General features: G+C 41.4%; 1 protein-coding gene across 8 annotated transcripts in view; it reads right to left on the bottom strand.

The window, feature by feature from the left end:
• Nucleotides 1-22,333, bottom strand: part of PRKN (parkin RBR E3 ubiquitin protein ligase) — a 1,206,600-nt gene that overhangs the window by 414,780 nt on the left and 769,487 nt on the right. For all 8 annotated transcript variants that reach the window (XM_044924574.2, XM_044924575.2, XM_044924576.2 and 5 more), the window contains one exon: nt 16,048-16,184. In XM_044924574.2, the coding sequence (XP_044780509.2) occupies nt 16,048-16,184 (137 nt within the window). The remainder of the gene's footprint in view (nt 1-16,047; nt 16,185-22,333) is intronic.

Here is a 22,333-nt window from a genome sequence, read left to right as displayed (position 1 = left end):
TGCTATGGTGGCCCTAGAAAACTAACACAGCGTTGTTGCTGTTCAGCTGCCCAGTCGTGGCCAACTCTTTGAGTCCCCCAAGGACTGCAGCAGGCGAGACTTCTCTGTCCTTCACTATCTCCCAGAGCTTGTTCAAACTCATGTCCATTGAGTGGATTATGTCCTCCAACCATGCAATACAAGAGGAGATGAGCAGACACAATGACAGTTGCAGAGGGACAATGACAAAAGCCTTCACATGTGAACGGCAAGGAAGGTCCATTACTGGCAGCTGGGGGAGCGCGGAGGAGGGGAGAAAGAAGACGGTTTCAGAACGAAGGCAGACAAAATGGTACCACTTCCTTGAACGCTATCCCTAACCCCCCTCCTTTCAATATTTCCACTCTTTTCACACAGTGTTTCCCTCTATAAATATATAACTCCAAGACAGATGACTTCTAGTAAAAGCTTGAAAAGCTGAAAATACAAGAAATATTAATTTTCCAAACTCCTAAGTGGAGTCAGTAATAGAACATAGACGATGGCTTGGCAGATGTTCACATTTTCCTGGGAATATATAACATAATTACTTCATTCAGATATCATATATTTATTTCCATCTTGACACTAAAATGTTAAACCACTCCTCCTCTTGCTAAATTGATCTGCATTTAAAACATTAAATTGTTTCACTGTGCTCCTTAGCAACTCAGTGATATAAACTCTCATGAATATGTAAATCAACCCCTATAAGCACATTATTAATTATTTCAAAGATAGTTGGAGGTCACCAGCTCATAGCAATTTCTATGCATGAAGTCTCATTAATACAAGACATCACACAGTAAGGAAGAATAGTTTTGTCCTGGTGACTGTGTGTGTGTGTGTGTGTGTGTGTGTGTGTGTCAAGTGGCCAAAGTAACAGACAGAACTAACCCCATTTACCAGCAGGCAGTGAACGCAGCTTGTGGACGATGACGAGGAAGTAATAAAGGAAAACAAATTCTTCAACTGGAACTATTTTTAAAAAGGCAACATCTGTCCAAACCAGGAATGTGAACTTAAAATCCAAAGCAATTTCTGTCTCAAATAAACTTAAATTTTCTTGACCTAGAGGCCACAAATAGCCCCAATTTGTTCAGGGTAAAACTGTGACAAGCTCAGCAAATGTGTGGCTCATGAAGATAGGGCAAAGCTCTTTCCTGAGACACAGGAGAGCAGATGCAGAGGGTCTGGCCCGGGTGGCTCTCACTCTCTGCCCTCTGCCAATCGCCTCTTTGGCAGCTGGAAGTCAGCCTCTCCTTAGGCGGTCCTCAGCTGCTGAAATGCTCCGATGTAAAGCGTGGGACAGCTGCCGTGGAGTGGCCACAGAATGAAATGCAAAGCGGTCGACAGTGGAGCCTAGAATTACTCACCAATAAATGAGCACATTTAACAGTTAGTGGGCTGTACTTTTTAAAATTCATAATCTAAGTGTAAGACTTATTTTCACCAAATAGTGATAAAATTGATCTTCTTGCCCAAGTAACTCTTCAGAGTCCCTACTACAGTTTGCTTTTGTATCTCTGAATGGGAACTCAAAATGCACCTGCCGAAAAAGCTGACCAAAAACTGTTTTCACACAGGACAGCACCTGAGATGAGGAAGATAAACAGAAGTAAAGCTATTCTCTAGTGTGATTAACACAATATATGTAACAAAAGTAATAACGGAATAATAACACTGGAATACGTTGTTCACGTGCTCAGAGCTTTCTGAAGATATAACTGGAATTGATGCTACCTCCGGTAAGGGGAAATTTGGCAAAACCAGTCAAGCAGCCATTTGAAAGTTAAAAGCAAGGAAATATTTGTATTATCTAGAGGAGTATGGCACCCCACTCCAGTACTCTTGCCTGGAAAATCCCATGGATGGAGGAGCCTGGTAGGCTGCAGTCCATGGGGTCGCTGAGGGTCGGACACGACTGAGTGACTTCACTTTCACTTTTCACTTTCATGCATTGGAGAAGGAAATGGCAACCCACTCCAGTGTTCTTGCCTGGAGAATCCCATGGACGGGAGAGCCTGGTGGGCTGCCATCTATGGAGTCGCACAGAGTCGGACACGACTGAAGCGACTTAGCAGCAGCAGCAGCAGCAGAGGAGTATAGACATACGTGATGATGTTACAGGAAAAGCAAGGTAATGAATATCACAAAAGTCAAGATAATATTTGCATTGGGACTTCCCTGGTGGTCCTTGGGCTTCCCTGGTGGCTCAGACAGTAAAGAATCTGCCTGCAATGTGGGAGACCCAGGTTTGATCCCTGGATCTAGAAGATTCCCTGGAGAAGGGAATGGCAACCCACTCCAGTATTCTTGCCTGGAGAAGTCCATGGACAGAGGAGATTGGTGGGCTACAGTCCATGGGGTTGCAAAGAGTTGGAGACGACTGAGCGACTTTCACTTTCCCTAGTGGTCCAGTGGTTAAGACTCATGCTTCCAATGTAAGGGACGTGGGTTCAATCTCTGGTCAGGGAACTAAGATCGCACATGCCTCGTGGCAAAAAAAGAAAAAGATAATAGTTGCATCAAGGCTGGGATCGAGGAGGGCGCATTGAGGGTGTCTGGACTGTTGACGGTACGGCTTTTCCTGATTTGGGTTGTGGTTACAGAGGTTCTCCGTGATGATGCAAATCTACATAACAATATCAATGTGTTTAAACACTGTTGTGTATGCATAGTTCAGTTCAGTCGCTCAGTCATGTCCGACTCTTTGGGACCCCATGAACGGCAGCATGCCAGGCCACCCTGTTCATCACCAACTCCCGGAGTCCACCCAAACCCATGTCCATTGAGTCGGTGATGCCATCTAACCATCTCATCCTCTGTCGTCCCCTTCTCCTCCTGCCCTCAGTCTTTGCCAGCATCAGGGTCTTTCCAAATGAGTCAGCCCTTCGCATCAGGTGGCCAAAGTGTTGGAGTTTCAGCTTCAACATCAGTCCTTCCAATGAACACCCAGGACTGATCTCCTTTAGAAGGGACTGGTATGCATAGTATGTCTCATAATTAAGGTACAAATACCTCAAGCCATTTAAAATGATACACTTACAGGTCGGTTAACATTCCACTGACTCTGATTATGATCCTTCCGGCCTCAGGAGAGCTCCTTCTGTACTGTTAATGCCAAGTGCACAGACTCGAAAACCAAGCCGGCTGCCAAGAGGGCCAGGGAGAGGAACACAGGAATATACACTCTAATAAAAAGAAGAGGAAAGACTAAGGACAGCTGTTCTGAGCAACTCTTGGTGCTATCTTAAGGATTTATAAGCAGCTTTCTAGAATTCTTTGGATAAGTAATAAATTCATACTTGAAAATGGTTTGCTTTTGACCTTATAAAACAAAGGTAGAATGCTCTTAAGAGTTCAGGGCAGAAGTAGGTGGAAAGAAATTGTTTTTGCCTCCTGCTAGCTATTCAAGGCATTACCACTTCTGTTATTTAAAATGCTATTTTATTTTTAACTACTTAATAAGATGCAAGAAAAGGCTAAAGGCGGTTTGGAAAGTAGAAACCCGAGAAAGTGAGAATTGGGGTGAGGTTTACTGGAACACGGGCTTCCCTGGCGGCTTAGGCGGTAAAGAATCCACCTGCAACATGGGAGACCCAACCCACTCCAGCATTCTTGCCTGGAGAATTTCATGGACAGAGGAGCCTGGCAGGCGACAGTCCATGGGGTCACAAAGAGTCGGACAGGGTCAGCACTTTCACTTTCACTTACTGGGACACGGGGCTCCTCTGGAAGAGAAACAGAGCAATTCTGCTGCTGGTAACACTTCAAAGCGGCAGAGTCCCTTCATTTGTAAAACTCTAAAGACACACACAAGTGTCAGACAGATGTGCGGGCGTCTAGTCCCCAGTGAAGTAGGGTTCCACACAGGCAGCCTTTCCAAGGCCAGACACCCGCCTGCACAGACACAGCCTGTGGACCCGGCTACAGTGAGCTCCTGAAGGCCATCAGCTCTGTCCTGCAGCTCTGTAGTCCCTGTCCGTGTACCAGTCACTCCTTAAAATGAAGCTCCGTGATGGAGTGCTGTGCCGATCTCAGGTGGGGAAAGGAAAGCTGAAAGCCATTCAATAAGTTTTACGTTCTCCATCCTCTCTGCCAGTGAGAGAGAGGGCTGTGTGCTTGCAATCCTGTCTGCTTTTCCTCCTGCGCACACAGCCAGACCAAAGCCCCCCACTCCAGGTCTCCCACCCCTCACCCTGTGTGGTTGGGTGGGGCCATGCGGCTGAGTTCTGGAATAAGGACTATGGGACTAAGTGATGGGGGCCATTCCCAGGCCTGGTCTCTAACCAACCCTCCCCGCCCACCACCCCCACCCCCATTCAATACTCCTGCTCTGGCTTCCTCTGCCCGCCCACCTGGGTGAAGAGGGTGCAGTGGGGACTCCGGGGCCGCTGAGAACAGCAGAACCCCTAGGTAACAGGAGGCTGAGTCTGACTCCCTGAATGATGGTGGAGGGCACAGCCCACCACCCCCACCTCCAGCCAGCCTGCCCTGGAGCATGACACCATGACAATCAACCTGCATTCTGATCAGCCTCGATTTTGTTAGAGAAGTTAGGTTACCATCCTGACATTCCCTTGCCTCATACATCCAAACCAAAGGAAAGCTACCAGAATTATTAAACCACCCCCAAAAGAAAGAACAAAAAGTTTAGCAGCATTAACCTCAGAAAATTAGGAAGTTTGATTTAATTTCAAGTAATTTTGAGGCAGAAAGAACATTGGCTTTGGATGGCAAGCTCGTCAGCTGCTTGGATTCTCTGCTGCCTTCTTCACAGTGGCTACTACAATTTGTCAAGATCTTTGGCCTCCTGATACAAAGAACTGACTCATTTGAAAAGACTCTGATGCTGGCAAAAATTGAAGGCAAGAGAAGAAGGGGACGACAGAGGATGAGATGGACATGAGTTTGAGCAAGCTCCAGAAGTTGCTGATGGACAGGGAGGCCTGGCGTGCTGCAGTCCATGGGGTCACAAAGAGTCAGACATGACTGAACTGAACTGAACTGAGGGGCTAGGAGGAGGACAGGTTGCATATTTTGATTTTTAATTTTTTAAAGGATTTAGATGTAAGTTGTGTTCGATCATACTGTGCACAGCACATTCTCACCAGCCCGTGGAAGGCCCCTCAATCTGTCATTTGTTCTCACTTCCATTTTCCCCTTTGCCCTTCAACCCTCCTGCCTGCACCTGTCTCCTTCTCTGCCCTTGTCATTGGTCCGCACCCTTGAATATTTGCAACATCTAGAGAATGTGTGCATGGACAGGCTTCTGGGAAGTGTGCTAACATTTCAGAGCTCTAATATGACTTGCCAAATCACTTTTCAGAAATATTTAAATTCATATTTTACCTCATTTGAATATATGTCCATCATGTTATATATTATGCTTTAAAGTAGCAATTCTTTAGCAACTAATTATACTGAGTTTTCAGTATATGTAGTGACCATTTACACACCTTGTTTGGTGATCTATCTTTTAATATACTTCCTACTTTTCGATGTGGTTTTAGAAACTATATGGACTTGGATTATTTGTGTGTATTTGGGAAAGCAATGTTCAAGAGCCAAAACTATCATTTGGATTTTACACTTAGCCTCCTGAAAAGTTGTCTAGGAACCAGTCTTCTTGACTCTCCAGACATCAAAGGGGCAGAACTATCTGTCTCATGCATGATGGCTTCCCAGGTGGTGCTAGTGGCAAAGAACAAGACACACGGGTTTGATCCCTGAGTTGGGACTATTCCCTGGAGGAGGGCACGGCTACCCACTCCAATATTCTTGCCTGGAGATCCCCATGGACAGAGGAGTCTGGCAGAGTTATAGTCCATGAGGCTGCAAAGAGTGGGACATGACTGAACGGACTTAGCATCAGTTCAGTAGTCATTCAGTACTATCCGACTTATTGGGACCCCAGGGACTGCAGCATGCCAGGCTTCCCTGTTCATCACCAACTCCCGGAGCTTGCTCAAACTCATGTCCATCGAGTTGGTGATGCCATCCAACCATCTCATCCTCTGTCATCCCTTTCTCCTCCCGCCTTCAATCTTTCCCAGCATCAGGGTCTTTTCCAATGAGCCAGTTCTTTGCATCAGGTGGCCAAAGTATTGGAGCTTCAGTTTTAGCATCAGTTCTTCCAATGAATATTCAGGACTGATTTCCTTTAGGATGGACTGGTTGGATCTTCCTGCAGTCCCAGGGACTCTCGAGAGTCTTCTCCAAGTTCAAAAGCACCAAGTCTTCGGTGCTCAGCTTCCTTTATAGTCCAACTCTCACATCCACACATGACTACTGTATGCTTAGCATGCACGTATGTAAAATCACTGACCAAGGCACTTAGGACACTCCTGGACTGTGGTCAGTGCATGTCAACATAGAAGTGTCATTCTGTGTTATACGAAGATGGGAATTGTATGAAAAGTGAACTGAGAGGAGAAAGGTAAAAACGGTCAAGTGTTGAAGGCAGAGAGGGGGTGCTCTCGCATCCCACATATTACAGGGAAGGTGGGAGCTGCCCTGGGACACCTCAAAGCTACCAGGACTCACAGTGGACTAGAGGAAAACACAGAGTCTTCATCATATAAATTCTATTTTCATTTTAGCTGCTCTTTAAAATGTGTCTGCATGCCAAGTCACTTCAGTCATGTCTGACTCTTTTGAGACCCCATGGACTGCAGCCTGCCAGGCTCTTCTGTCCATGGGGATTCTCTAGGCAAGAATACTGGAATGGGTTGCCATGCCCTCCTCCAGGGGATCTTTCACACCCAGGGATTGAATCTGTGTCTATTATGTCTCCTTCATTGGCAAGTGGGTTCATTCCCACTAGTGCCACCTGGGAAGCCTGAATTCTAAAAATAAATCTGCCTAAATCCCTGAGACCCCACCAAGGTGGATGAGTGACACTCAGTGTTAAGAGCAGATCCACAAAGGGCTTTGGCACTTCAAATTAATTCCTAGCAAGGAATGTAATAACAGTAGATACATCAAAAACACAGCCAATATTTCACAATAATTATGAAGTTCTTCCTGAAGCCCTTAACTTCATGCAAGAGTTTGTTAGAGGCCCTGGAAACAGGCCATTTTGTCTGTGTTTGTCCACCTCTTTTTCAACTCCCTTAATGTTTATTGAAAAACCTTATGCTGTTTAGCAAGTCACCTCACTCGTGGGAAAACAGATAAGGGCAGTGGGAGTATTTTCAGGCTTATTAATGCTATGATCTCCCACGGAAAATACCTCACTACTCATAGAACGCTCACCTGGAAGAAGTGCTCAAACTTTTAAATGTGGGACCTCTATCAGATACCAGGGCTGCCCTCAGAGGTCCTCACCCAGGCGGCCGGAGGCCTGGCCTGGGCACTGCGGCTCGTGCCATCTTCACATTGTTGGATGGCGAAAGCTGACACAACACTGTAAAGCGATTATCCTCCGATTGAAAATTAACAAACTGCCATGTTATTGAAATGCGCAGTGCAGGTTGAGAAGCACAGGCCAGAGAGAAGCAGGGTGGGAGTGGGGAGAAACAGAGCTTCGGCGCAACCAGCTGGGTTGAGATCTCAGCTCAACCCTTCCTGACTCTGTGATGCTGCTCACTCAATCCTGCTGCTGCTGCTGCTAAGTCCCTTCAGTCGTGTCTGACTCTGTGCAACCCCACAGACGGCAGCCCACCAGCCTCCCCCGTCCCTGGGATTCTCCAGGAAAGAACACTGGAGTGGGTTGCCATTTCCTTCTCCAGTGCAGGAAAGTGAAAAGTGAAAGGAAAGTCGTTCAGTCGTGTCCGACTCTGAGCGACCCCATGGATTGCAGCATACCAGGCTCCTTCATCCATGGGATTTTCCAGGCAAGAGTACTGGAGTGGGGTGCCATCGCATTCTCTGACTCAATCCTACTGAGCCTTTATTTCTTCCTCTGAAAAATACAGAGAATTCCTACTTGTCAAGTTTGCTTCTGGTTTAAATATGAAAAAAGTGCCCCCAAATTAGAGACACTCTTCCCTTGATGCTCTTTCCCATAGAGCTTTTAGAGGTATGGCACTTTGGTGTTTACAGGCTTATCGGCTTGTATAGTGATTAAGAGCACACTTCTAAAGCCACAACTAGATGACTAAATACCGGCTCTGTTACATCAGTTCAGTTCTGTTCAGTTCAGTTGCTCAGTCATGTCTGACTCTTTGGAGACCCTATGGACACCAGGGTTCCCTGTCCATCACCCTCTTCTGGAGCTTACTCAAACTCATGTCCATCGAGTCAGTGATGCGATCCAACCATCTCATCCTCTGTCATTCCCCCTTTCCTCCAGTCTTCAATCTTTCCAAGTATCAGGGTATTTTCCAATGAGCCAGTTCTTCACATAAAGTGGCCAAAGTATTGGAGTTTTAGCTTCAGCATGAGTCTTTCCAAATGGGACTCTCAAGAGCCTTCTCCAACAGCACAGTTCAAAAGCAGCAATTCTTTGGCGCTCAGCTTTCTTGATGGTCCAACTCTCACATCCATACATGACTACTGGAAAAACCACAGCTTTGACCAGACAGACCTTTGTTGGCAAAGTAATGTCTCTGCTTTTTAATATGCTATCTAGTGATAAGGAGGAGAAGTATGAGATGGCTGGATGGCATCACCAGCTCGATGCACATGAGTTTGGGTGAACTCTGGGAGTTGGTGATGAACGGGGAGGCGTGGCGTGCTGCAATTCATGGGGTCGCAAGGAGTCAGACACGACTGTGCGACTGGACTGAACTGAACTAGTGATTAAGAGCACACTTCTAGAGCCACAGCTAGCTGGATAAATACCGGTTCTGTTACATACCAGCTGCAATACCATGTGCAGTTTAGTGAACTTCTGTGAGCCTCAAAGTCTTCATCTCTAAACTGGAAGAATGACAACATCCAGCCCAATAGGGCTTTGTGGGGATTAAATGAATGTATGTATGTAAGCATCCCAGTGGGACCTTATACAGGGAAAGTACTCAGTAAGGGCTCTAATCATGACTTATTTTTAACTATCAGGGAAACAAAATTCAGCATTCCACTCTTATAAAGCATAACATAATTTCTGGTCAAATGAGGAGCTCATACAAAAGAAGCAGGATTTCTACTTGAATGGTATTTTGAGGCAGTTTTAATTGTTCATCATAAAAATTATGGCAATGGAAATAGTTGGTTCACTGTTGACTGGTCACACCTTGAAGAATGCATCTGTCTAAAATAGAGCTTTGAAGGCATTAAGCTTAAGGAGGTTGGAAAAGATTTGAAAGATCAGGTTTGGAAAAAAGTACATCTTATTACAGACATTTTGAGGGTAAGGGGTATTGGACTTGTATGCAGATATGGTGGATTTATATGGATATTGTTAGCTGGACATTTGGTATGTGAGTCACACAGCAACAGAAATAACTGCTTTATCTAGCTCTCTTGTGGCTTATATGGAACCAGTGTAATTTGAAAAATATTTAATTGTTTGCTAATTCTACTTACAATCTCTACTTTTTGATATATAGTTAATAGTCCCAGAAAACTGATCTGTGTTAATCTGTGTTTTTTTACTCACGTGTGTGTGTTTTAGTTGCTGGGTCGTGTCCGACTCTTTGTGTAGCCTGCCAGGCTCCTCCATGCATGGAATTTTCTAGGCAAGAGTACTGGAGTGGGTTGCCATTTCCTTCTCCAGGGGATCTTCCCGACCCAGGGATTGAATCCAGGTTTTCTGCATTGCAGGCAGACTCTTTACCATCTGAGCCACCAGGGAAGTAAAAAACTGACATTTTACTCATAATGTCACTATTCAAACCCTAACGAATGGCTTGTTTCCCAGGTTCTGGATATACTAAATAATGGATTTTAAGGAAAGGGCTGTTTTGTATAGATTTGGGGAGGTGTGAGGGTTAAATAGCTGCATGTACCACAAAGTGAGGAAGAACAATCTCAAACAGGGCTGTGCAAGAGACAGACACCTATTTGACATCATACCCATGTCACTCTAACAAAATAACACATGCTTTTTGTGAGCATCAAAGTAGGAATACAATCACCAAGCAAATCCAAATGTTATTTACCAATAAGTCTCCCATTTATCTCTTCATGCGAAACCCACAGCCAGAAAACTGAAGGAGTGAATTCAAGCTGTATGTCCACTGTGAGAATATTCATCACTTGTGGTTAGACATGAACTTCATAGTTAAATAGGCTTCCCTGATAGCTCAGCTGGTCAAGAATCCGCCTGCAATGCAGGGGACCTGGGTTTGATCCGTGGGTTGGGAAGATCCCCTGGAGGAGGGAAAGGCTACCCACTCCAGTATTCTGGCCTGCGGAATCCCATGGACTGTATAGTCCATGGGGTTACAAAGAGTCAGACATGACTGAGCCACTTTCACTTCCACTTCGTAGTTAAAAGGAAGGGATAAACTGGGAGTTTGGGACGGACACATACAGACTGCTATATCTAAAATAGATGATCAACAAGGACCTAGTGTATAAGCACAGGGAACTCTGCTCAATATCTTGTAATAACCTAAATCGGAAAAAAATTTGAAAAAAAAAAATATATATATAACTGAATCATTTTGCAGTACACCTGAAACACAACATTATTAATCAATTATACTTTAATATAAAATAAAAATTAGAAAGTTATGAATTTATCAGTAAATGCCCCTTGCTTCTATAAACTAATCTTGCTTTAATTTTCTTGGAAGAACTATAATCCACAAGAAAGCTAGTAGTCATCACAGGGTCCTAAAACCATTTGACAAGGCGTTTTAAACTGACGTGGTGCAAAGGCACATCTCTTCAGGGAAACCAAAAAGATGTGCTCCCAAGTGTCCAAAGCCAGTGATAACCCTGGGTCTGACTCTTGCGGTCCAGTCATTTTACACTGAACTGCTGAGGTCATCCAAGGGCAGTCAAGAAGATGCTTCACAGCACCCTGCTCCACGGGGCCAGTAACACATTGACTTACTGTGTGGATCTGGTATAGACTCTGAGCCTTGCTGGAGTGATCCAGCTCCCACGAAGATGCCCTTTCAATACATTCTCAGTTCCCTTATGGAAACTGACCATGATTTTTGCTTTTCATACATACTAAGTTTTATTTATAACACTCATAGATGTTAACTAACATAACTTTTTAATTAACCCCACCTTGGGTGCAGACTGTGCCATGGAAATAACATGACATTGATAAATTCTTGTTTCTGATAGTCTGCTGTTTCTATTTATAGTTCAAAAAGCTTTGATTTTCCATTTCTGTTAAGTTTCTACTTTATAGTACGTGTCTTGTTTCATGCTCAGAGAGTCAAGTCAAAGTCAAATAAACCAAGGGGAAAAGATGGCCAGACAGCTGGAGAGGTGAGTAATGCTTGATAATTGGCTGATTTTAGGCATTAAATTGCAGGAAACATCAACCTACAGTTAAATATATTGTAAAAAATAAATAAATAAAATAAAGAATGTTTAAATACATGCTCTTTTGTCAGTATACACATACATGCACAGAAACATTTTATACATACTGCGGGAATACATGCTTATATAGCAACAAAATAACAAAAGCCAATATTCACCATGTGCCCAGCGTCTTCAGCATTTAACTGAAAAGTGCTTTATGTGGCATTATTTTAATTCATCTACACAACAACATCTAAGCTAGATGTTATTGTACTGCCCCTATTTTACCTTAAAGTGAAACTGAGGCAAATCAAAGTTCAGTAACTTGCCCTAAATTACACAGGGAGTGAGTCTCAGAGTCAGGATTTGAATTTGGCTCCTCCAGTGTTTCGTCCACACCCAAGGATATGTGCGAGTGACTCACCTGTTTATGGCGGTTCATATTAGGGCCTACACTGGTATCTCACACCTTGGTCTCATCAAATAATCGCATGTCATGAACTGTACGGGGGACATCCTGAGGGGCAGGCGAGTCCTACAACACAGGCTCCTAGAAAGCCCTGCTTTATCAGTTCCCTTTTGGAGAGCATTATCTGTCCTTGGCTAAAAGAATTAGGGACGGATTCTCTCATGTTCACCCAACCAGCTCTGTTAAAAGTGATTTTAAAAGGTTCGAGCTTCTTGCAGAGAAACCATTAATTAAAGATAGCACTAAGCAGTAAAGCAGAAGCCAAAGAAGAGAACAGTGGTCCTCAACACTGTGAGGAACTACTACCCTTAACAGGGCGCTTCATCTTTTGAATATAATAAGCTCTGAGATACAAACTGAGGAAGGTGTGAAGCTATGACATGTAGCACGGCATTTAAAAACTAAGCAAGTAATTAATGTGAGGAGCACCTCTGTTGAGCAAACAGTCAAGACAATTCAGGTTGTCTTTTACAACAACAAGAAACTACAATAGCATTAGAAGACCTGTTTTCACGTAATATGTTAAATATTGATAATATAATTTCAGTCCTCAAATTATAAAATGAAGAAGGCTGAAATAATACACAGCAAGTAATACAGTGACAAGCTGAACTGCGTTTTGTTATGAGTGAGCACTTTTGGAGACACATATTAAAACACCTAGCAGATGTGAAGAAGCAAGCCTCGGCATGACCTGCACAGTGTAGGGTGTTTACCACCCAGCAGAACTGCTGTTTCCAGCCTGTCTCAGTTTGTGGTTATTTGCTACATTCTGTTTTAATAACAAAATGTACAGATAGGCAGCTTTCTGCCTCCTGTTTAACATGAAAGCAAAGATGTGTCAGAGAAGATTCTTTCTCAATGGTAAGTGGCATTTTAGAAAATAAAAGCAAAACTTTATGGAATATTACATTTATATGTCTGGTAATAAAGTAGATACAGTCACAAAAATATTTGAAAGGATTCCCCCCCAAAAAACATGCAAAGTAAGCATATTTAAAATTCATTCATTCCCTACCTCATTCACAGTTAAAATGAAGAAGACGAACTCAGGAATGCATAGAGTTATAAAAATGTCATTAACACAGTTAATGTAAAAAAATGGTATTTAAAAGATAACTAACCATAGTAAATTCATATAATGCATTTCAATGAGATACAGCTTAACCAGGCAAATATTTTATTTCACTTAGAAGCTGTCAGTTATCCTTTGGCAAAGAAATAGTGAAGTAAAAGCTAGTTGACACACATTCGTTATAAAAATATAAGAGATTGAACCTTGTTAGCTTTTCCTGCTGCTGTAAGGGACTGTCAAATGTGTCCTATATAGAAAATACTTTTGAAGAAAAAAATATGTATTCACTTAGCCTATCCCTTGAGAAAAAGGTGAGATTTTTTTTAAGTGATGGAGAAAAAGAAGTGTAAAAGGATCTTAAACTTAAGATACTCAGCCTCGTTCAAAATGAGAAAAAATATGCATGTGGAAATGCCATTTTTGCAAAGGTAAGATTGGAAAGTGGCCCCCAAAGGCCTGTGGCTGTTCTGCTGGTGAGGTGGTGTGGGACCTGCCGCTCTTACATGTCACTGGTGAGAATGGAAGACAGCACACTTTTGGGGAGAAGAGTTTGGAAACATAAAAATAAATACATATATTTCCCTTCAATACAGCAATTCCACTCTAGGAATCCATCTCAGTGATACTCTGATCAAGACTATGAAAATACATGTGTATACAAGTCTATTGGTTGTACCAATATTTGTAATAATAAAAAAAGTGAAAACTAAGTGTTTACCATATGGGAACAGTAAAGTATAACCACCAAATGGAATTCAATAATGCTAATTTTTCTGTGAAGAAAATATACACATATTACTAGGGAGAGATCTACAAAATATATAATGTACAGTTAAAAAAAAAAGGAAGGTGGAGACAGATATGCACAGTATTCTACTTTTTACTTAAGAAGATGATTCAAATCTCTTCAATATCTACATCATCTATAATCTGTTTATGTGTTTTACAATGGGAACTTTTTCAAATAAAGGTCTATACATACATCATAGAGAAAAGGAATATTCAAGAGAATGGAAATAAAAGTTGTATTTCTTTGAACATAATTATTTCATAGTTTTGATTTTGGAATCATGTTAATATTTTATATAAATATAAAAATATAAACTATGAAAACAAAATACATTTTAAAATAGTTAAAAATATGTGTGAAATTGGTGACATAATTATACAGTAACTGTACATGACTCTATATCCCTATAACAATATGCCCTAATGACAAAACAAACTGAATTAACACTGTTTTCAGTAATCACACTTTGGTGATGGTGTTGGTATTCTGAAACAGATACTATTGTATACGTATTATGAAATGAGAAAAATGAGTAATTATGTTAATATCACTCAGAAGCAAGATTTTTTTGCTAAGTGAGGAAGCAATGACAGTTTTAAGATCAGTGACTTCAAGTAAGAATTCCATAACCCTGGATATAAAGTGAAAATGTCAGTATAAATGCAGTTTTTACCTTTTAAAAAATGCATGTCTCCTAGCTCTTTCAGCTAGGCCTAGAAAGAGTGACCAACCTCGTAACAGTGAGCACACCCAGCACTAGGGCTGTGGTTTCTAAAGCCATTTCCTATTTTAAAGGAACCAGATCCCCTGCCACACTCCAAATATATAGAAATCAACTTAAAAGGAATCAATGACCTAAATATAAGAGCTAAGCTATAAGAAAAAGCATAGGGGGAAATCTTCATGAAATGGGATTTGGGACTATATTCTAAAGTTTGACATCAAAGGCACAAAAGAAAATATAAACTGGACTTTATCAAAATTTAAAACTTTTGTGTATCAAAGGGCCTTGTAAAGAAAGTGAAAAGACACAGGATGGGAGAAATGCTTGCAAGTCATGTAACGGTGAGGCTCTAGAATCCAGAATAAATAAAGAGCTCTTATAACTTAACAACTAAAAGACAAACAACCCAATTAAAAACAGGCCAAGGACTTGAACAGACGTTTCTCCAGAGAAGATATACAAATGGCAAATGAGCATATGAGAAGACATTCAACATCATTGGTCATTAAGGAAATGCAAATCAAAACCATGAGATACCACTTTATATTTAATAAGATGGCTACTTAAAAAATAGAAAAATATTAATAGCAAGTGTTGGTGAGAATGTAGAGAAATAAGAACGCTTGTAAGCTGGTAGTGGAAATTAAAATGATGAAGCAGCTATGGAAGACAGTTTGTTGGGTCCTTACGAGGTAGAATTACCATATGATCCCAAAACTGCACTCCAAGAGAAATGAAAACATACATCCAGACAGAAACAAGTATCCAAGTGAAAAAAAGGCAGGCATAAAAGGTCACAGATTTTGTGATTCCTTTTATATGAAATATTTAGAATTGGCAAGTCCATAGAGACAAAAAACAAAACAAAACAAAACAGATTAGTGCTTGCCAAATGATGGGGGAAATAGAGAATGGGAAGTGACTACTTAATGGATATAGAGTATTATTATGGAGTGATGAAAAAGTTTTGAAACTAGAAAGAGGTGGTGGTCACTGCATAACAATATTAAAGCAAAAAATGCCACTGAATTGTACACTTTAAAATGGTTAATTGTATGTTATGTGAATTTCACCTCATTAAAAAAATACATCTAATGATAATGATATAGCACAAGTAAAGGATGTTTTGCAACGTTGGAAGATATAAAGCATTTAAACAGATATTTCAGCTTTGTATCATTCTTTCTTTTTAAATACATGTTCTTTCATATAATATTTATGTAGGTGTTCAAAATTTTTAGCAATAGAGGTGTATGATAAAAAATTGCTCTAAATCCAGGTTAATAAATTTCTACTTCTCAGGGTGAATTGATAGACATACTTTGTATACATTGGCTGAATAATATTTTAAAATTTATTTTCAATGCCTTTATGTAGATTATACATTTTCTATTTCAACACAGGTCCTTCAAACCCTAGGGTTTTATATTGTGATTCAAATATTAATCTTCTTGCCCAACCATGATCAAATAGATTCTGGAGTTTCAATTCCTCATTAGGGAATTGGGTATATTTAAGACAGTTTTATATCAACAGTTCTCCTTTTTCTGTTCTTAATCAATTAGAAATGGAGGAAACAGTGGTAGACTTACCCACACAAGGCAGAGAGTAGCCAAGCTGCGGATCGTGGACAAACTGCCGATCATTGAGTCTGGTCACGCAGTACAGGTGGAAACAGTCCAAGCAGATCACGTGGCGGTGTGTGCACTGGAAAACCAGGACGGGGCTCCTGCGGAGGCAAAGACATTTCCTCTAGTCCTCCTGAGGCTGGAGATGCAACGTGCGTCCTAGGACACTTTCCGGAATCTTGTAGGGTTGCTTAGGGTATGCTCCGTGAGAACTGTGCTGCTGAGCCCTGGGCTCGCACATATCAATGCCACCTTTGCAAAACTGGAAACACCTTGCAAACTATGAAGATTGATTTTCTTAACTTTTATTTTTCATACAACCATATTGACCAATCAGCTATTTAAATCCAAGTTCAGATACAAGCTCTTTCTAGAAGGCTTTGACTTATAATACCCAATTGACCTACTCATCATGCCATCCACTTACATATATTTCTAATGATTCACTATTTCATCATGATATTGTTATGTTTCTCTTCTCTTGTAAGACTATGATCTCTGTGAAAGTAGACACCAAGTCTACTTGATATTAATATTCTCATAGTACCAGGCCTTGTAAAATTTTAAATAAATGATCCTTGAATTTAGCTATAATATTAAACAGTATATAAACCCGAACTTTCCTCCAAGTCAAAAGAAAAATCATCAAAGCATGTTAAAGAGTCATTCATATCTCATTGGCAAATAGAAAAGTAGAATTTAGAAATAAAAGATTATCTAACAGAGATTTATCTATGACAAGATTTTGTCTATTATGCTCCCCCAATCTAGTCAAATACTCAAGTTCTTAAAGTTAGGGGAGTACTAATAAATCAATATATATAAGTCCTAAAAAGTTTGGTCTTCCTTAAAAGACCACAGAAAAAATCTGCCAAGTAACCACGATTTTTTTTTTCCCTAGTAAATCAACTGCATGAGTTTATGACAAAAAGGAGACAAAAATAATATATTAATTTGAGATCAGCCCCAAGGCAATTTTAATAGTAAGAAATCATTAGATTTTATCTTGATAAGCCTATTTTCTAAGTGATGATAACAAACTACAAAATATTTTTCATTTCATACCCAGTTCTTAACAGAGAAAAGCTCTTTCCCTAAAAATAAAAGAACATAAGATAACTTCATAATAGTTAACAAGATTTAAAAAATTTTGTTTTCCTACTTATTTCAAAACAATATATAATACATAAAAAAAATGGAAAGGAACCTTGGTATTTTAGTGTCTCGAGCCAATAGGATGATGGTCAATCTGTCTGAGTCAGAGCATCCCTGAGGTTTTTATGTGCTTCCATTTCCCTGCTCTGAGCCCACTGACAGCCCCTCAAGGCCATTTCTATTTCCGGGGCCTTTTTCAATTGGGTATTGACTGTGTTCTGAATTTTCAGCCTCCTCCCTTCTAACAGCCTCCCCACTAAAGACGATGAAACACAATGCTTGCCTGTTTCAGGCTTGCACACATGTACAAGTGCATACACACCTTACTCCCTCTAGATGACCCTATGGACCTGCCGTATTTACCTCGTTCTTTCAGGACTACGTTCTGTGAAATAGGTTATTCATTCTGATTTTAGCAACGTGGTTGACTCAGCCTTTATAGACCCCTGATCTGGTATCAATACAGAGAAACACTGGAGAAACTATGAGAGCGTTTATAAAAATGTGCCTATATATAACAAGGTTAAAAAAAAAGCTTGGCAATTACCAGGTAGAAGAAAAATAGAAAGAAAACTTATATAAAAGCCAAAGCAGTCAGCATGGACTGTGGACTCTGCCAGGGTCCCAGAGAGATAAGATGCGTGGCATGTAGCCACTCGTCTAGCAAATATATTCTTTCCATCCCTATTAATAGAAGGAAGAATAGAAAGCGTTCTCTTTCATGTCTAGACAACAGTACACATTTATAGTTTTGCCTTTCAGTTAAAATATGTTTCAGTTAAAATAAGTCCAAAAGAACTTATACCACTTAGTCAACTCATAGAACATCAATTGCTCTGCTTTAGAGATCTCTTCAAGAAAATTAGAGATACCAAGGGAGCATTTCATGCAAAGATGAGCACAATAAAGGACAGAAATGGTAAGGACCCAAAAGAAGCAGGAGAGATAAGAGGAGGTGGGGAGAATACACAGAAGAAGGGTACAAAAAAGGTCTTAATGACCCAGATAAGCATGATGGTGTGGTCACTCACTTATAGCCAGGTATACTGGAGTGTGAAATCAAGTGGGTCTTAGGAAGCATCACTACAAGCAAAGCTAGTGGAGGCGATGGAATTCCAGTTGAGCTATTTCAAATCCTAAAAGATGATTCTGTGAACGTGCTGCACTCAATATGCCAGCAAATTTGGAAAACTCAGCAGGGGCCACAGGACTGGAAAAGGTCAGTTTTCATTCCAATCCCAAAGAAGGGCAATGCCAAAGAAAGTTCAAACTACCACACAATTGCACTCATTTCACATGCTAGCAAGGTAATGCTCAAAACCCTTCAAGCTAGCCTTAACAGTACACGGACTTCCCTAGTGGCTCAGACAGTAAAGCGTCTGCCTACAATGTGGGAGACCCAGGTTCAATCTCCTGGAGAAGGAAATGGCAATCCACTCTAGTATTCTTGCCTGGAAAATCCCATGGATGGAGGAACCTGGTAGGCTACAGTCCATGGGGTAGCAAAGAGTTGGATATGACTGAGTGACTTCACTTCGCTTAACAGTTTGTGAACTGAGAACTACCAGACGTACAAGCTGGATTTAGAAAAGGCAGAGGAACCAGAGATCAAATTGCCAACATCCATTGTACTATACACGAGAATTCCAGAAAAACATCTACTTCTGCTTCATTGACTACACGAAAGCCTTTGATTGTGTGGATCACAACAAACTGTGGAAAATTCTTAAAGTAATGGAAATACCAGACCACCTTAGCTGCCTCCTGTGAAACCTGTATGCAGGTCAAGAAGCAATAGTTAGAACTGGACACGGAAAAATGGACTGGTTCCAAATTGGGAACTGTATATTGTCAAGGCTGTATATTGTCACCCTGCTTATTTATCTTTTATGCAGAGTGTATGCTAAGTGACTTGTCGTGTCTGACTCTTTGTGACCCCATGGACTACTGCCCGCCAGGCTCCTCTGTCCATGGGTTTCTCCAGGCAAGAATACTGGAGTGGGTTGCCGTGCCCTTGTCCAGGGGATCTTCCCAACCCAGCAATCGAACCTGCGTCTCTTACGTCTCCTGCATTGGCAGGTGAGTTCTTTAGCACCACGTGGGAAGCCCCTATGCAGAGCACGTCATGCAAAATGCTGGTCTCGATGATCACAAGCTGGAATCAAGATTGCTGGGAGAAATAACAACCTCAGAGATGCAGATGACACCATGCTAACAGCAGAAAATGAAGAAGAACTAAAGAGCCCCTTGATGAAGGTGAAAGAGGAGAGTGAAAAAAGTTAGCACTCTTTAGCAGCTGAGAAAAGTCTTTGGAGGTCATTTTAATAAATCTCACATGAGTTACTAAGGAATTGGACCATGTTGTGCTGGCGGATCTTGGAGTGGAAATGAGAAGATGGATATGAGTGACATTTCTGAAGAGAACCTGCCAGGACCTATATTCTCGTGGGTCTTTTTCTTCCTTCTGACATTCCTCTGTGCCCTTTGCTCTGACTGCACATAAATGTTAATTGACCAATCCAGAAAATGATTTTACCCCAGTGAGCCAGGTTACAGAGAAGTTAATCAAAAGCTAAATAAAGTTCCCAACATATATAAAAAAAATCACATACAAATGCTGCACTTGACATTACTTCAGAGTTATTTGTAAGCAACGATTTCCCTGCTTTTATTAAAGGAGTGATCCAAAGACCCTTTATTCAAAAAGGAGAACTATCATATGACATCTGTGTGTGTGTGTGTGTTAGTCACTCAGTCGTGTCTGAGTCTTAGCAACGCATGGACTGTAGCCCGCCAGGCTCCTCTGTCTGTGGGATTCTCCAGGCAAGAATCCTGGAGTGGGTTGCCATTTCCTTCTCCAGACATCTCTTATATGTGGAATCTAAAAGAAATGATACGAATGAAGTTACTTGCAAAACAGAAAGTGACTCACAGACTTAGAAAATGAGTTTATGGTTGCCAGGGGGAGGGGCAGTCAGGGACGTTGGGTTGGGAAGGTCATGTAAACATCGCTTTATTTAAAACGGATAACCAACAAGGACATATTGTACAGCACATGGAGCTCTGCTCAGTGCTATGTGCCAGGCGGATGGAGAGGGGGAGAGCGGATGCATATAAGTGCATGGATGAGTCCCTTATCTGTTTACCTGTAATCACCACAACATTGCTAATTGGCTATACCCCAATATAAAATGTTTTTGGTGTTTATTTTAATAAAAGTATTAAGCATAATTGAGAGAGTCCTAATAAAACAGTGAGGCATTCACATACAGGACAGAAAGTAGAAGACTGTTCCATAGTCATCCGAACATTGAAACTCGTGTAAAATTAGTTCTCTAGTACCTACAAAATGGTACCAATTTTTTTTCATATTTTTCTGATAAAATGCACAGTTTTCTAACTCATCCGTTTTCTCTCTTTTCACACACACACACTTGATCTCCTTTACGTTCCCTCTCTCTGTCAAAACCTCTCCATCTCTGTCTGATTTTTTGTCACAGATACATTTTCATGTATACCCACTAAGAGAGAGGCTGTGGTTCCAGCATCTCAAATGAATGTGACATATACTGAATGCAATGTGCCAAAAATTTCAAGATATGTAAAGCTAAGGCAGCAAGTCTAGACTCTAAAGAAAACGAAAATCTAACAGAGCAGGTAGGGAAGGGACACATGTAAGCGTAACACAGGGCAGAATATTTGCAGTTATGCTAAAGATTAGGAAACAGTAAGCAGCCTCTAAGACGCTCCCCCAAATCCCCACCTCCTGGTCTTCATGCTTTCGTGTAACTTTGTTCCCACATTATATGAAGTGACCTGCTTGAACTACAGGGAAAATGCAGAAATCCCAACATGGGACTTCCAGGACTAGACCGGAAAAGACATAAACTGCCTGTGCTCTCTCCTGGGTCACCGACTCTGAGCAAAGGGAACGGCCATGTTGTGAGGGTCCTCGAGCAGCCTGTGGAGGCGTCCACACTCACGTCCATTGAGTCGGTGATGCCATCCAGCCATCTCATCCTCTGTCGTCCCCTTCTCCTCCTGCCCCCAATCCCTCCTAGCATCAGTCTTTTCCAGTGAGTCAACTCTTCGCATGAGGTGGCCAAAGTATTGGAGTTTCAGCCTTAGCATCATTCCTTCCAAAGAAATCCCAGGGCTGATCTCCTTTAGAATGGACTGGTTGGATCTCCTTGCAGTCCAAGGGACTCTCAAGAATCTTCTCCAACACCACAGTTCAAAAGCATAAGCTTTGTGATATGTTTTTTATGCAGTGATATACGACTAACACAGGTACAGAGGAGGAAGAGATCGTGTTCAGACAATAGGTAGGAAAAGAATTCATGAATGTAGCGGCATTTAAAAGATTCCAGCACATGGACCTAGAGAAAACATTCCAGGTCTACAGAAGAGAGGGAAAGTACAGAGCGTGGAAGGTGACCACTGAGTTACGTAGCATAGCTGGTTTCCTCCTTCACCCCAGCAAAAAGCAAAATTAAGAGAAATATTAATTTAGCAGTAGTAGAACTTGAAATACAACAAAACCCCATGAATATTAGAATAAAAATGTTAAGTATAAAATCATTGAGGAGTTTAAAAAGTGCAATTTCCTCACTGCAAGGAGAAAATTAGCTCTCAGATTGAGCTAACATTTGACCCTTGAAAATACACACGCTGTTTAGTTTGGGCTGCAGTCACACAGCTGTTATGCTCCAGTTAGCAATCTTCCTAAGCTCTCTTCAGACTACTTGTACATGAGCAACGATGACACCTGGGAATTTAATAAAGCATTTGATTAGATAAAAATAATTAGAGGGAGAGAGCTACACCATTAAATAACTCAAGTTTATCTTCTTAGCAACTGTCACTGTGAATCCCTTTTACTTAAGAGATTGCTTATAAACAATAAATACATGACCAAAATCTCTGAAACCAAATGCACTTTCATCTATATTTAGCCACATTACCTACTAATTGCCCAAGTGCACGACCGACAGAGAAGTACCCGAGCCCACGCCTCCCTGCAGACACGCTGGAGATAACATTTTAGCCCACATATGTCGCGCAAGTTCATTACTCGAGTTAGCCAAGTGAGCAG

Source organism: Bubalus bubalis, chromosome 10, assembly GCF_019923935.1.
Source record: "Bubalus bubalis isolate 160015118507 breed Murrah chromosome 10, NDDB_SH_1, whole genome shotgun sequence".
NCBI classification, from domain to species: Eukaryota; Metazoa; Chordata; class Mammalia; order Artiodactyla; family Bovidae; genus Bubalus; species Bubalus bubalis.
The sequence above is the reverse complement of the archived record's forward strand: the minus strand, read 5'-3'. Positions and strand labels throughout refer to the sequence as shown.